Source organism: Colletes latitarsis, chromosome 9, assembly GCF_051014445.1.
Source record: "Colletes latitarsis isolate SP2378_abdomen chromosome 9, iyColLati1, whole genome shotgun sequence".
NCBI classification, from domain to species: Eukaryota; Metazoa; Arthropoda; class Insecta; order Hymenoptera; family Colletidae; genus Colletes; species Colletes latitarsis.
In genome coordinates, this window is record NC_135142.1 from 26185539 (window position 1) to 26201881 (window position 16343).

A 16343-nucleotide genomic window follows, 5' to 3' on the forward strand; every position below is an offset into this window, starting at 1 on the left:
GATACCCGTAACCACGGTCGTCGGTGTTACGTGATCATACGCGATGAATACAATTTCAACATTGAGCTATCGAATACAACATGGTTAGGGATATACTTGGTCATATATCTTGCGTTTGTTCGTTAGAGCCCGGAAAAATATGGGTCAGGAAGCGCGGATTTCGCGCGTCACAGCCACGGTTGCTACATTTTAATCGAACGCCGCGATCGAGGACACGCAATATCCAGAAAAAGGTATCCTCGTAAAAAGATTACTCCATCTTGGTCAGTTTAATATATTCGTGGTGTTGTTTTTGAATAAGTCATTAAGAAATCGATTGCGAAAGGGAATGGTTCGACTTGGTTTCTTTCCCCTTTGATTCACACCTCGATCGACCGTACCAGCGTAGAAACTGAACGACACGGTCCAGATTATCGATCGGATCCACTATAAATCGGTTTTAAAATAAATGCACGTGGACGTTAATATAGCACTTTGCACACTATCCGTTTAATATCCACCGTATCGTACGTTAATACTTATCGCACTCTCTGCTGTAATTATTGTATTATATTCCAAAGGGCATTCATCCGTTAAATAAACAAGCGAATAAATTATCGGTAACACGATTCTCCGAGCAGAATGGCTCCACTTTCGGATAACTTTGGGATCGACTTGATTTAAAATCAAAATTAATGCGGCAAGGGTGAACGGGGGGTCCCGGTGATCGGGTCAATTCTAAAAACAGCGTAATGACCATTTCACGGTGGAACTATGGGGGAACAAAGGGTGCGAAATATCAACGGGTGAGCATTGCCATGCGGGCCGGGAATGGGGTTTTACGCCAGATATAATCGTAATAATTTCGAAACGGGTTGACACGACCTCGTTCGGGGGAACCCTCCAATATTTTTAGCTGCAGGTTCACGGGCAATTGTGCTTTTTTTTTCTTCGAAACGAATATCGTCGAATATTGTCGGGCGACGCATTGTTCGCTAATCGTAACAAGATTTAATGCCGTACTCGGTATCGACTGGACGACCACTTTCAGCAAACTCCGCCGAATAAACTCGCGCGAAACGAAGAAATCTCGATTATCCGTTCCCCGATCTATGACGAATTTTGATTAAAACGGTACCACTGATAATCGAGTTCCAGCGTGCAGGATCAATTTCGAGCTTTCCCCAAATGATACCGATTACGACCGCTTTCTCTTCGTACCATTTCCTGTCCACTGACCATGGCGACGCTTGTCTTTCCTGGAACACTGATCTCTTTGTCGAATTGACACCAGACAACCTGTATCGAGAAGCTCCGATCAACTTCTCACGCTTTAAGAGCCACACCTGTCTACCGATAACCGTGTCTCTAGCCAGTGATGGGCGACCGGTCTTCCGTTGATCTTGAATCGCTAAAGGATTCAACTATCACTTTCTCGTACAAGTTACTTTTAAAAAACATTGTTCGCTAGTGGTCTCGTTTTCTGTATCAAAATTCAAAGCCCTCCATTAAGGCGTTGCCTTAAGTTTGTTTTAATAAAAGATTAATCGGTTAAAATTCTTAATTTTTCGAACCAGTGTTGGAAGTACGTTATAACTAAGACTACATACGTAACGGTTGTCCAATGTCCAAGAGCAATGTTAGGGGATGGTTCGTAGATAGATCGGTAAACGAGAAGAATACCGATGCGTTTCGTTGGACCATTTTGGGTTAGCGATTTAAAATCCGCTAGCATGGCGGTCACGGCGTTGAACGCGTACAAAATTGGCGAGATATCCAGCGGGTATGAGTCGACGCCGGCGGCGGTGGCGGCGGACCCACATCCATCAAGGCGGCCCACAAGCGGACCATTATTGCGGGCTTTCTGCCGTAATTGAATTTAAGCACGAGCGAAGATATTATTTAACTAATTAGGCACAAAGGGCGCGTTCACGGCGGGCCAATCGCGATTGCCCATCGCGCGCATATACGCGGACTGGTGGGAGGCTGAGAGACAGCGGAAGCGAGAAAGAGAGACTGAGAGGTCCGGGGGTAGAGGAGAGGCGACAGCAGGGGGCAGAAGCCGTTTGTTTTAAAACAGCCGGTCGTTGACGCGCCGCTGGACGGCGATTCGTTATTCCGACGTTGGCCGCCCGCCGCGGGAAAAACGATCGCTCCCGTCTCTCTTTATCCCGTGTTCCCGGTGCTCTCCACCTTTTCGACTCTGTTCGATCAGAGAGAAACGGATCTGAGTACGGCAGATCTTCCGATATCGCGTCTTTGAGAGCACCGTGGCCGGAAGACGATCGTCAAACGAAGAGAAAACGAGCAATTATAGCAGATTTTGATCTTTATATTGGAACTCACGCATTTACGAATCTATAAATTTACTCGATAAAATTAGCTTACTAGTTCGAATTAAAATTAGTCGTTTTTCAATTGATCGTTCTATCGAGGCTGTAGTTTTCCCCAAGAGCTACCGATTCGAGAAATAATACGCCCAGTGTACAACTCGAGCTGCAGATCGTAATAGAATCATGGCAACGATCTATCAGCTCGTTCGTTGGTGTTCGCAGGTATTACGAAACGGGCAGCTTCAAGGCTGGCGTTATAGGTGGATCCAAGCCGAAAGTAGCCACACCACCGGTAGTAGAGGCGATCGCCAACTACAAGAGGGACAATCCGACAATGTTTGCTTGGGAGATCAGGGACAGACTGCTCGCAGAAGGCATTTGTTCTCAAGACAACGTGCCATCCGTCTCTTCCATCAATCGGTGAGTTATCATTTTCATTACTATTTATTACCGCGGTTTGTCGATTCGAAACAAGACCAGAGATCGGTCTGCAGGTACACCGTTGTTCGTACATTTCAGAAGAATTAATTGTACGCGTCAAGGGGTTAAATAACGGTAGACAACGTCGTCGCAAAAATACCATCGAGTTGGATCAAGTGTCACGGAGTGTAGATTATGGTTGATAGATCGAAAGAATGTGTAGGTTGAACCCTTGGAAGCGTTAGAATCGATAACGACGATCAATCATTGGGTTTCCTCGGCGCGTTAATCGACAACATCGGACGGAACGAGGAAATCTATCGTCCAGAACGGACGAAGAAATTAAGGGCTCGTGGCATATGGTTCCAGCGATCGCCAATGGGACCGATTAGTTATCTAGCGCCGGGGACGCGCGAACGCACCCCCGAAAACTGCATCGAGATAAGTGAACACTCGGCGCGTCGCGTCGCCCCGATCCTATTGACCTTTCGCAGGTTCCTTCGGGAATGGGCCGATTAATTCAAGTGTTTTTACGTCGCCCGGTAGATCAAGCGATCGGAGAGGGAGAAGGGTAGTCGGCACGGCTAGAACACGAGTAGGTACGGTAAAGGGATGCCCTAGGAAACAGGGAGCGTGCTCCCATGAGACGGCATTACAGCGTATCAGCACCGCACAAACTGAACGAGTGGATCCCCTTTTCGAGCAACAGAAAAGCCATCGCGAAACAGAATCGAGAGGAAAGAGAAAGATAGAGACCACCGGGGTACCATTGATCGACACACATATGTCCCGAGATTTAATCAGTCGCTACTTAAGACCTTATCTCCCGCTTTTATCCGACATTCACTGTACGCACCTACTTCATAGTTCCTCCCCGTTTTCAAGTGGCTCCCTACAGGCCGCAGGCCTGATAATGTAATCGAGCGTAATGCGGATCGAATTGCCTGCAAGTGAAATCCACTAACGCGATTTCCGTCGGCCACGGACGTTAATGGAAACGCACGCAAATTAGTTGTCCCGTGCACGTTAGACGGCGGAACCGTTGCCCGTGTGGATTTAAATCTTCGATCGAAGCCACGGATTTTTCACTCGCCATTCTCGCCATAGATCGATCTTCCTACATTCGTTTCGATACCGTTTAGCTCGTGCCTTTAGAGGACGAGCCGCCTGCGAGAAAGTGAAAAGCGATCTCGGAAAAGCATTTCAATGGAGAGCTTTATTCGGTCAACTATCTCGATTTGAAATAGTTAAACGATGAATCGTAGGGCAGTGACAGGCGACTCGTCGCAGGCATATTTCCGTGATTTCGCGAGGATGAGGTCGAGAGTATAACGTAGCGTAGCGTAAAAGGTGAGCGAGCGTAGGTGCAGGAATTGCTTTCTGGTCGAGGTTCTCGATGTGTCTAGGATTGCAACGGAGGGTGCGGGGCGGTGGCTTGTTGCTCGAGTGACTCCTCCAGCTTCTCTCACCGATCGGTCTCCCTCTCTGCAACCGTTGGTCTCTCGGTCTCTCGGTCTCTCCATCCACCACCTTCTCCTTTTCCTTCTTGTCCGTATCCCCCGACCGAAGGCCCAGATGGCGGGTATTGATCTGAATCCGGAGAACAGATCGCCTGGAAAAACTTACCCCGCGGATACTTACCTACCTTACCTCGGTCTATCTACATGCGCACCTATCCAACCTGCCTTCGCCCGCTCACGTACACCGAACCCGCAACCTTCCGCCCTCTCTACGTGTAGGTAAACGTATTTCCGCTCGTCGAGCAATGGATAGAGGTGCGCGCGCGACGCTCCGCTGCCTGGAAACCACTACACGGGAAACGTGACCGCCCTTTAAGTGATTGTTCACGCCGATTGATCGCGGGAGGATCGACCGTGTGCTTCTGGATTACGATGTTTCGAATAATCGACCAAGTTTGCGCATCAACTTCGCGGGGAACATAGAGGACTTTCAACGCGCCCTCGAGAATTCGTTCCAACTCGAAGATTTCCTAAACTCTTTACACTTTATTGCGTCGTATCGATCGTTAATTCTTTTTTCGAGTTGTATCGGACTAATACGATAAATTTTTAAAAATTATTCGTCAGCGTACGGATGGCCCGCGAGTCACCGCGTTAAAGCGCAACGAGGGTTCAAAGAGCCGAAAAAGCAACGCGAAAGGACGCCGTGATATCGAGCGAGATTTCTCTGCGGTAACAGGAACCGGGAATATCAGTGGCCTGGCCGCGGCTACGCCGGGATTTCTCCCATTATGAGCGTGTCTCGGTTTTTCTAGCCTTCGGGCTAGCTTTCGTACGGAGAAATAATGATACGGCTAATATAATGTATTGTCCCGCTTCGCCGAGGTACTTGGAAATAGGACCGTCTGCGAACGAGAGACAGAAGCGGAGAGAAAGGAAACGAGGCGGCGGTATATGTATCGGCGTGGTGAAAAAGCGGACGAGGAGAGCGAAATAATGGAGTGGCTTTCGCGAAAAATAACAGTTATATATCCTGAGTATGAAGCGGGATCGAGGAGAACGGAAAAACAGCCGAAAAACCAAGATAAGATGGGACGCTAACTGTTTAACGATTATTTCTGGTTTGGTAAATCAACAACGAGCTAATCCTTTCTCCTCTCCACTCTCTTATAAAGATAGAAAGAATACTCGCGAATCGCGTCTTATGAAATCTCAGCCAAATTAAATAGGACTTTTTGGTCGTATGGAATTGCGTTTTATTTGTGTGTCACGGGGTTAACGTTCGGTAAAATATGGGTCGAAAACAGTGGAATAACAGAGCGAGATAAACGTTTCTCCTTCCTCAAAGAGAACGATCAATTAGCTAAGACGAAGGCGGAGACGTTCGTTTTACTCGGATTGGAGGAGTTTGAGAACAAAGTGGATGTTAAAAAGATCAAAGCAAAGAAAAGTAAGAAAAGAGGTAAATTGCCGATGGTACCGCGTCGGATTTCGGGAGGAAATATTGATAGGCTCGGCTTTGGGTGCGGAGTCACGGTCGAGTAGCCAGCCTGCTCTCAGTCGAGGTCTATCTTGCACGTACACAAACTCAGCCGAGAGGCTACGCTCTCTCTACTCTCTGCTTCCAGGCTCTCTTTCTCTTTCCGTTCCTCCCCGAATCTCGTCGGGTCTCCTCGTCGTTCCTTCTTGGTCGGAGAAGTCTCAGGGGCAGATCGATAAGGAGCGAGGTTCGCCCGAGGGCTTTACGCCGGGTTCACAGCCTCCTTCCTTCTTCTCGTTTCCTCGACGCAACCCCCGACGTTACGCTCTCGCGTGTGCCTCGCGTTCGCCCTTTCTTGCGGCTTCGATCGAGTCGATACCGGGGCTAAGGGAAGACGACTCCCTTCGCTTCCTGTGTCGTTTCCGCTCGCGAATGCTTATACCCGCGAGATTTCTATCTCCGACTGAAATTACTTTCTTCTCTATCGCTTCGAGGCATTCTATCGTCGTGTTAATCTAACCCCTGATCGCTCCACGCCAAGGTGTAAAGATCCAGAATTAGTAGCCCTCCAAGTCTCCGAGATAGGACGCGTCGCGATTCATCGTATCCTCCCCCGTAAGTTTAATTCGACGTAATGACCAGCAAAGCAACAACAGTTGGTAGGAAATCTGTCGCGTCGAGTCTCGATGGAATCGTATCAATCTGTCATCGCTCTCTCCGATGAACAGCAACGCGCCACTCTACTTTCGCTGCTATCGTACGGGTCAATCTCCCGTGGAGGCGCAACGGGGTCTGCTTTGCTCTCCATTACTTCCATATCATTTCGCACCCCCGGAACCTCCAAGTGCCGAGAGCGGCGCAGGAGCAGCCGAGCCATATGGCCGGCTGGTTCCTTCGCGACGGCAGAGACAAGGGTGGCCAATAGGATGGCTGCTACTTTCATGCCACTTTCGGCTTTCCGCTCGGCGTCACTGGTATCTCTCCCTGTTCATCTTTCGGTTATTAAATTACAACCCCATAAATAACGCCTGCCTACCCGACTGTCTTATTTACCATTCCATCGACTCCGCGGAAAGAGGAGAGGAATATCTCCTCCCCGTGGCGGGCCAATCGGTATTCGTTCCGTGTTCATCGAGAATGAGAAGAGACCACCTTCTTCTGGTCCCTTCTCCTCGATCGCGGTGCATACATATATATTTCATTGTGTTAACTGCCCACCCGCAACATTTCTTACGATTTTACAAATACATGTACACGGTAGCTCGCTATCGAACCATTAAACGATCAAAACATACACGTTAGACTCCAATTCTAAACCGTAAACATTAACGGACTCTGACTAAATGATAAAATGCAGACACGCCGAGACGAAAGCGAGAATAAAGTACGGCCGTGTTCCGGTGGTGGTTAAAAGGTGCACACGCGGCCGGAGGAAAACAATATGGTGCACCGTGCCGGTGAAGTTTCGTTAAAGCAGCCATATTTGCAGAACGAGCAACAGAGAGCCGACAGACCCCTCCTACCTTATCCGAGAGCACCCTCGGGGTTGGGCGGAGGATCCGGCGATGACGCTCGCGTTGGGAGCGTCGGCGGTGGTAGCGGTGGCGGTAGCGGTGGCGGCGGCGCGTATCCATAACCGCCCTTTGTCTGGATAACGCAATTATTACCGCGTTTCATCATACCCCCTCTCGACCGAAATTAGCCTCAAATGAAGTTACAATTACGGGATCCTCCGTATCCCCGGCGTTGCGCCGCGTCGGGAGAAAGGAGGGAGACTTCAGGGGTTGAACATCGATGCTGACGACAAACAGGACGACGACAACCGCAACAATGACGGGGAAGACAACGATGAGAACGAGGACGACCATGCCGGCCGAGATACGCAATTCAGGTTGCCGTGGAAACGTCAGAGGACAGACGGAACCGCAATGAAACCGGATGGCCGCCTACTCTGCCAGCCCATAATGCTTCGTCCCCTTTTGTTCTTGGCCGAGAGTTGGAATAGCAAAGTTACTCGGGCACAGCATCGACAAAATTATCCTACATCGATGCTCGATCGCGAACCTCTAGAAACGATCTTTCTCCTCGTTACCGGAAATAGAACGTTCGCTCGCGCGTCCACGTCCGGGGAAAATTCTCTAAAGCTGCGTCTACGTTACTCGACAAAAGATTTACACGTTTTCTTACAATCTGTTCCACTTGGGGTTGCGTTTGATTCGTTGCATCGGATCTATTCTTTCATTACGTATCGTACAATGTCCAAACAGTTCATCCACCGGAACGCTACGGCGTTAATTTAGTCACCGATATTGTAACGGAACGATTGTAACCAACTTTAATAAACCAATAGTATGTATTCGCGTTCCTTTCGAGTACAATTTATCATATAAAACTGATTTTATCGCGTTAATTCGAGGTAAAAATGATAATGATTTTGTGAAAGCGCATAATCTACTACCGAGCGTCGATCGAATTTACGAGTCGATTGCCCAAACGGCGCTCAACAGATTTTACCGCGATGCAACGTCGTTGTACCATGACCGACGCGAAAACTATCGCAACGCCGCGCCGCGACGTTGTATTATTAACAAGTAAAAGATGGAATTTCTACGCGACGTACGATGACTCGCGGAAACAGGCGTTTAATAGCTCGATAACGCCGGTGATCGACAGTTAATGAGCCGTCGAATATTCCAAGATTAATCGGCGATCTGCAATGAAGTAATCACAGAGAAGTTTAATCGAATATTATTGTACAGCGCATGGCTAACGTAATATGCCTAGTAATCGAGCGTGGCACAAAATGGCGACGTCAGTTGCCGCGACTCGTGTGCTGGCACCGAGGTTTCGCGTAACGGCGCCATTTCAAAATGCAAAAGTTAGAAATTTATACATATTCGAGTAATCGATGGAGATACGAATTATTCGTTTGCCGCACGTGAAACAGAAACTTTAACAATCGCCCTCGGAAAGAAGAGACCGACTGTACTCGAGGAACTCGAGATTTGCATAGCAATGCAAATTACCGAAAATACACGCCGGATAAATGTCGAAGGATCGACGAGTTTGCGCGATTTAGAGGGGATCGGTTCCGCGATGCGAGCATAAATCTTGGAGGTTCGAAACGCATAATAGCTCGTAGATAGACAGTGTATCCTCTTGACTCGATTCGAGGGGCGAGAGGTGTCGGCGTAGACGATATATTATAAATCGTGTGTTACATTGTGCTTAGAGGATCCTCGTGACTGTTGACTCGCCGGTATCATTGTTGGTGGAGTACCTTTTGTTGCCCGTATTCCGTGCATCGCAAACAAACACACAAACACGTTCTCGACGAACGATATAAGCGTGAACGTCGGGGCCTAGCGACGGTGGATGGTTGTACGGTGTCGCAGTTAATATAGTTGTGTGTACGGAGCAGGCAGCTGCTGTTTGACAATGCGAACTACGTCCCCGGATATAATAATATACTCGTCCCCTGGTACGAGAGGGGGACACTTCATCAAAATGACTAGGATGCGGTACTGGGGTGTCGTACCGCGGAGCTCTGCTTTAATTCAACCTATACCTGGCTATCTACGGCCCGTGGGCCACGCAGAGGCTAAACCTTGCGGACTTGTATGGCATCCTTTCCCTTCTCGTGTAATAAATACGTAGCACCGCCTAGCTACTTCAAATAATAAAAATCCGTCGAGCGATTTGCTTCCTTCGCCGCAAACTATCCGCGCACCCGTACCGTTTACATATTCGAGGATCAACGTTTTCCAAAATGGAAAAGTACACTTTAGAAAAATAGTAACCGAATCGTCGACGAATGGACGAATTCGTGGATGTGCGTAAAAGTTGCGAAAAATAATTAACAGCGACGCGGAAAGACAAGACTGGCAAGAGAAACGGTAAACCTCGCGTCCTCGAGAGTAGCTTTTGTTCAAGAATCACACCGTAGTATACCGAGAAGCGGCGAGTACAGCACGCTCCGGGGTATATTACAGCCTCTCGAGAGGTGGTGGAATATCAGGATACACCTTTTCCAGCCATTGTGTGCCACTGAAGGGCGTACAATGGCCGTGGACCGAGTCCCGTATTGTGTCTACAGCTCGACGGAATAGTTCTGCGACTCTCTCGCGCGGCTTCGACCCTCTTTCTCTCCTCTCCACCCTTGGTCCCATTTCCATCTTGCTTCTCTTTCCTTGACTTTGGGTTAAAGAGAAAACGGAACCCCCGTTCCGATGCTGCACGGTTCAAGCATCTGCCCAGAAGCCCGCTAAATCCTCAAAAGTCACCTGAAATCCCCCGCAATCCGCTCTTGAATATAATGGAGCCTAATAACTTTAAAGTCTGTGTTAGCACCGCGAATGAACCGATTTGACGCGACTTTGAAACCGTAATAAAGCAAACTGTTCGCGGCGTCCCTGGATTCCTTCGGAAGTCGTTCGCGACCAAATGACGCTACGATCAACATTTTCACTCGAAAACGAAACAACAGACTAGCCTCGATCGTTATTAAAAAGACCTTTTCTGGATGTCGGAGGGAGAAGACTGATATTAAACCCGGAGAAATTAACCTCGATCCACGGCAGAAAATTGAAGTCCGCCCAGCCACCAACCCCCGTCGACGACGGGAAACCTGTCAGAGGGTGGCGGAGGCCAAGAGAAGTGGCGGCGCTACCAGCGAAATGCGATAAAGTTGGCGTAGAGGTAATTTGAGTATAAAGTTTTATTCGCAATAATTTAGCCGCTCGTAGGAACGGGGGCTTGGTGGAGTGTAAGAGTGTGGGGCTGGGGGCGGTTCAGAGGTGCTCGCCCCCTCGGGAAGCGTACAGGACCGCGGGTCATATATTTGATGGGATACTTGGCATAAAGTCGCGCATAAAAGTAATGCCAACATTAAAGTTTGTGGTTCCAGAGCCGTGGCACAGCTGAACTCATCCTCTGCCACCGTACCAACTATTCTGCTTCTACTCTCGGAACGTCTCTGTGTAGCGTACCGACTTTACGTTGCTCCTGAGAACCTACGAGACGAGGGAGTATTTTAAGCTATCGACCTCGAATATTCTTACTTTTTGTTCTTGGAATCACGAACACCGTGTCGTAAACAAACTTGCTACAATTATAAAATGAAAGAACGAAAGATTGCGGTCGAAGCACCGATTCAAAAATATGTAATTCGTTAAAAATAATAGTTTTTTTTGTAATTTTAAGGACTCGAATGTTCGAAGCTGTCAGGTGGCCACTTATTTTAAAGGTATCGACACGCGGTGTTCATACGCTTAAAACAAAGGCCAAGGAAAGTTGAGTTTTAGAGGTTGCGGGGCTGGTGGCACTTCAGGGTAGATAGTAGAGCAGTTTAGTTCAGGAGTGGCCGTTGGGGAGCGATCCGATGGCGCCGTGGGAGGCATAGCTTCTTCCCACGTGGCACCCTCGACACGCTCTACCCTCATAATTCTGCTCAGCCTTCCTCCAGGCGCCACCTCTGGTTTCTCCAAGGCGTCGTGGCCGTCGGAGCAACGGAGAACCTGAAGGGAGTTTGCCGAGCGACGAACAGAGAAACAGAGATTTCTCTGTCCACGGAGGGACAGAGAAATTCCTCCTTTTCTACTCCCGCGAAGGATTGGCGAGATTCCGTACGTCCATCCCCCCTCGTGAATGGAAACCGCCATGTGATTTTCCAGCAGCGACAGTTTCACCCTCTTTCCGTTTGACAGCAGAGTTTCGAAGCCACAATAAAGACCTAAAAGCGTTGCTGGAATTCGACGAGGGAATACGCGAACACGTAACGTTCGAATTCGAGTGGTTAAAAAATAGAATGCTTCTCCTTAACAAGGACCGAAATACAAATCTTTATCAAAGTCTGTCGCTATTTTTGAACCATGTTCGCAAAGTACAGTGTTACAAGAGGATCGACTGTACAAGAGCCACGAACGAGCGGAAAGAAATAGATAAAAAGACGAAGAATCGTAGAAGAAGGGAGAAGCATTTATGCTGGCAGCAGAATATTAAGGGTTTGTACGGTCCTCGAATTTCCCGCCAACCTCGGCCCCATAAAGGTCTCCCCGCCATCTCAAACGATGTTTTTTGTCTTCGTACGAATCGATAGCGGCCTTCGAAAGCCGCATCGTTCCATCGATAGGTCGTCAAATACGCTCCAAGAAAGAGTTAAATAGACTGCGTCCAGTATAAATTTCGCCACGGCAGAGTTACATAAATCATGCAACATGTTGCACCGAATCGCTAACGGTCGTTAATACTTATAAATGCATCGATAACGAACAAGCACATCGAACGCGATGCTAATTAGAAGACAGAAACGGCGCTCGGCCGACGAGTTTAAACGAAAAGCTACCGTTTATTTGGCTCTCGAAACGTACCATGTGGCAACGGTTCGCACCATCTGTACGCCGATAAAATCTGCACCTGTTGTACGAGCACTCTCTGCTGGCGTCGTTGCGCTTATTAGATCGTCGATCGCGCTCGTTATGCAGCGGCTGAGGCCGTCACGTTTTACCGCGTTTCGCGGAAGCCACGCGTTCGATTTCCATCGTTCGCCGCGCGAATCTCGCTTTTCGCTTAAGCTAAATCGACGACCCTTCGCGTAAATCGAGCCCGAAGGGTCGATTCTCCAGCCTAAGCTTCACTTATGGATCAATTAACCCCGTTACGATAGACGAATTGGACACCTATTCGAAATAACTATTATAGTAGTTGAAAAAAGTCCGCTGCGACCGAGGATTAAAAGAGAAATGTTTAAATCACGAGTCGATGTATCTTGGGAGGGTTGATGCGTATTTCGTTAGGACACTGGTACTATTCCGCCACTGAACGATTTAGGATCGTCGGTATTCAACCACCCCAAAGTCTAACCCTGATAAGGATCGTTGCTAATTGTTGCGAATTGGCGAAGGTGGCGAACGAACCAGGGAGATTGGGCAACAGGTGTCATCTGATTGATCGCCGTAGCTCGCACCCCCACGATTACCTAGCCCGCAAACACATCCAGGACAGAAACGGAGGACTCGACGTCGATCCGTTGCGCGCCGGCTCGTCTCGATACAAAACCACCGATGACCTATTACGAGCGATTAAGAGAAACGAGAACGGTATCGACACCGGAATAAACAATTCGAAATTTGCCGACGGGAGTCGCTGGGTTGCTTATCGGGACTTTGCGTTTAAATCGGTTCAGAATGGTAGTTGGAATAGTGAAATTGTTGCGCGTGATTCTTCGACGAACCATCGCGACGGTTCCATTGCCCTAAACGCGAGTTGCTAGCCGAACTTCCCATCTACGAGCTCGGTCAAGAACGTAAAGGCGTAACCGTTGGTCATCGGCGCCTCGCCACCGACTTGTTCCGCGAAGCTCGATAGTAGTACGCGTCGAAATTAACAATGCCACTGTGAATATTCTTCGGAATAATTGATGCCGACGTCGGACTCACTGACCATTAAAACCGCACGCACAATATATCATGGATAATAAGTAGTCGGTACGCGGCGGGATGGCGGTTTATAGGTGACGCGACGAGAAAGAGAAGAAAGAAACGTTCGTTACAGCCGTTCGATGCGATTATGATACGCGACTGTTCCGCAGAGTCACGTAGCTATTCCGTATCGAAGGTGGAGGCACTCGGTCGGCTCTGGCCGGAACAATGGCGAACGACTCGCGTTCCTCAGCGACAGGTAGCGACGGACTGCTCGAAACTCGCCTTCGAAAGTCTTAAAAGTCGCGAGTCTTGAAACCAGGGACTATATATAAATTTTCTATAAAAACTTGTCTTCATTTTAATAGAGGATTTAAAACACTCCATCGCTACCCATGGGAGTGTTGGACGCCACGGAACGCAGTAGATGCGTGGCAGCGGCCACGGGGGGAATGAGTGTGCGCGAACTGACCCGCGTAATCGTAATTAATCATCCGATCGGGCCGTGACTAGGGAAATCGGTGTCTAGAAATATCTAGTTATCGCTGGAAAAAATCGAAATTCGGAGGTGATTCACCGACTCGTAACGCGCATCAAACGCTCGCATCAGGATCTAAAGTCTAGTTTAAACGACGCGGTTAACGTGAAAATAATTGAAAAGAGTGTTTGTTATTAGGTAGCCGATAAGTTGTAAACCGTGGGGCGTGTTTTTTAAGGGGGCACGGTAACTGTATACACCGGGATCTATTGTCTGCAGAATCGTGAGGAACAAAGCGGCGGAGAAGGCGAAACACGCGCATCAGCAACAGCAGGCGCAGCAGCAGCAAGGTCAGCAACAAGGTCAGCCAGGATCAGGTGGTTCCGTGTCGGTGATAGCCCATGCACCTGCTACGGCAGCGGGTCATCCCGCCGCGACCGCTCCCAACGCTTACAGCATCAGCGGCATCTTGGGAATCCCGGCGCACCATCAGGATCCCAACGGCAACAGCATCAAGAGAAAACGTAGCGACGACGGTGAGTCATTGAATTCTTCGTGTCGATGATCTCTCGACCCAACGATAACTTTGCCGCCGCGGCACGGCATGGCTCGAATCGTCGACGATGACTCTCTCTCTCGATCGGGAACTCGCCGCGCGAAAACGGACGCGACCGATGAAAAAATGATCCGGGTACTTGTGTAAACGCGTCTCGAAGGATCGCAAGGCATCGCGGCTACGTTTCACTTACGATAGTCGACGGCGTTACGTAAGGTGAAGCAAGAAACAAGATATCACTTGTTAGATCGACGTCACAGCCGAGTAAATCGGCACGAGTTTCGCTGATTCGCGAGAGAGGATTCAAGAACAATGGAGAAGTTGAACGATTTCGCGAAAAGCAACGCGACGGTTCCGCTGATTATCTTGCCCTTGTCTCCACGAAACTCGAAATTCGGTCGTTCTATTTAACGCGGAAGAAAAGGGACGGGGTCCGTTATTATCTGTCCCGAGGTAAGCGCGAACGACGCTCGGGAAAATATCAGTTTACGAACGGCACCGTTGTTCGAAAACTATACGGATCGGGTTATCTTTACCTTGTCGGCGATTATTTCGCAACGAGGAGTAAACATTTCCCGATCCGATTCGAGCCGATGATTTTGTTTGCCAGCAATCGAGCGATTTCGTGTCCTCCTCTCGTTACGATCCGACCAAGATTAGCTACACGCGCGGCAAGGTTATCGGTCAAATGTCGAGCAGCACGTGCTGCGATTCATTCTGCTGTCATTGCGTGAATAACGCGTCCCGAAATATTCACGACACGTGTCGCGTGCACGTGACCGACCGACGTTGCTCCGGCCAGGAGCGAAACCTCCGAGTTACACTTTGAAAGCGCACGCCAAACTCGAAACGATTCGCTGTTAATTTTTCGAGGTGCGAACGAACCGCGAACGAACAACTCGTTTCGATCCGAAACGAATCGCGCAACGCGTTTCGCGTTTCGCGTTACGCTTTTATTCCGCGCCGTTGATTCCTCGATCCGTAACTAACAATTGCGCCCCGTTTCGTTGATTCGCGACTAAATCCGCCTCGATAACGGATAGATTTCGTATACAGGCTGTTAAAAAGGGGCCCCGTGGCTTTCAGGACTAGTATATTACGAAAAATAAAATAAACGAAGAAAGCAGCACACCGAGGATCTTTCGTTCCGCGTAGAGGAATTGTTCGGAGGAAGAGGCGCGCGCGCCTCGATCAAAGGCTCGTGGATGCGTTTCGCGTCGAGCAGTGTATCGATTCGTACGTACTCGCGCGGCGAGCGGTTCGATGCCGATGGTACACCGAGTAATTCGATATAATCGGATTATGAGAGCAGCGATATGCGGTCGCAAAAGTGGCCGCATCCGCGGCGAGAGCACTCAGCGTTTTGCGGCCGCGGAGGGTACGCGTATTAGATTATAAACTTCACAGACCACAGCGGTTCCTATCTCGACCCAACGACACATTAGTCTCCCTGTCCTCCTGGGAGATCATCGATGTATCCGCGCACACCTTTTAACTGGCTGGAATTTTAACGAGCGAGCCGATAACTTGTCGCGCGAGCGCGGTTTGCGGCGAGAGGAGAAATTTCACGGAAAAACCATACGTAGCTATTCGGTTTTTCTCGAGCGAGCACTCTTACTCGAGAGACCACAAATTTTTATTTTATTCCTTCTTTTTTCGTAGTCCGTACGCAGCAAATGGGCGCATAGCTCCCTCCATGGGCATCGTAGATCGCGATCGTGGTAATAAATTTTGATGGATAAGAACGTTATTCGATTAGAATAAAAATTAAGAGATGGTCGTTAAATCGACTCTTTCACCAGCTAGATCTTTGACGATCCGTCGCGTTGCACGAAAAGTGTTCGCAGAAAGGAAAAATTCTCAAATCTCCGACCGTGTATCGGCGGCGTTATTTATGTGCCTTGGACAGGAGCTAAGACATCCCGGAATCGAAGAATCCCCGGGGCTTGTTACGAATTTACTCTCGAACCTCTCGAGGGAAGCATTGCAATCTATATCGGGGCTGTTTGTTGTCGCGTTACATCTGCGCGCTTCTGCCCCATGCGGAATCCAAAAGGCCGGCGTGTTCCACCCTATATTCGCGGACGTAGGGGACACACCGGGACCAGATTCACCCCAGAGTCCATTATTACCCGTGTATTGTATTGCTTAACATTGACTCAATTGCTTTCGAATAACGCGAATGTTCGGTTGCTCGCGCGCGCACGCGGACGTTTTGC

The 16343-nt window shown here is 49.0% G+C and overlaps 1 protein-coding gene across 6 annotated transcripts in view; it reads left to right on the forward strand.

The window, feature by feature from the left end:
* Sv (paired box protein shaven) overlaps window positions 1-16343 on the forward strand; it is a 95097-nt gene that overhangs the window by 69235 nt on the left and 9519 nt on the right. For all 6 annotated transcript variants that reach the window (XM_076772793.1, XM_076772794.1, XM_076772795.1 and 3 more), the window contains 2 exons: window positions 2535-2732; window positions 13848-14104. In XM_076772793.1, coding sequence (XP_076628908.1) covers window positions 2535-2732; window positions 13848-14104 — 455 coding nt within the window. The remainder of the gene's footprint in view (window positions 1-2534; window positions 2733-13847; window positions 14105-16343) is intronic.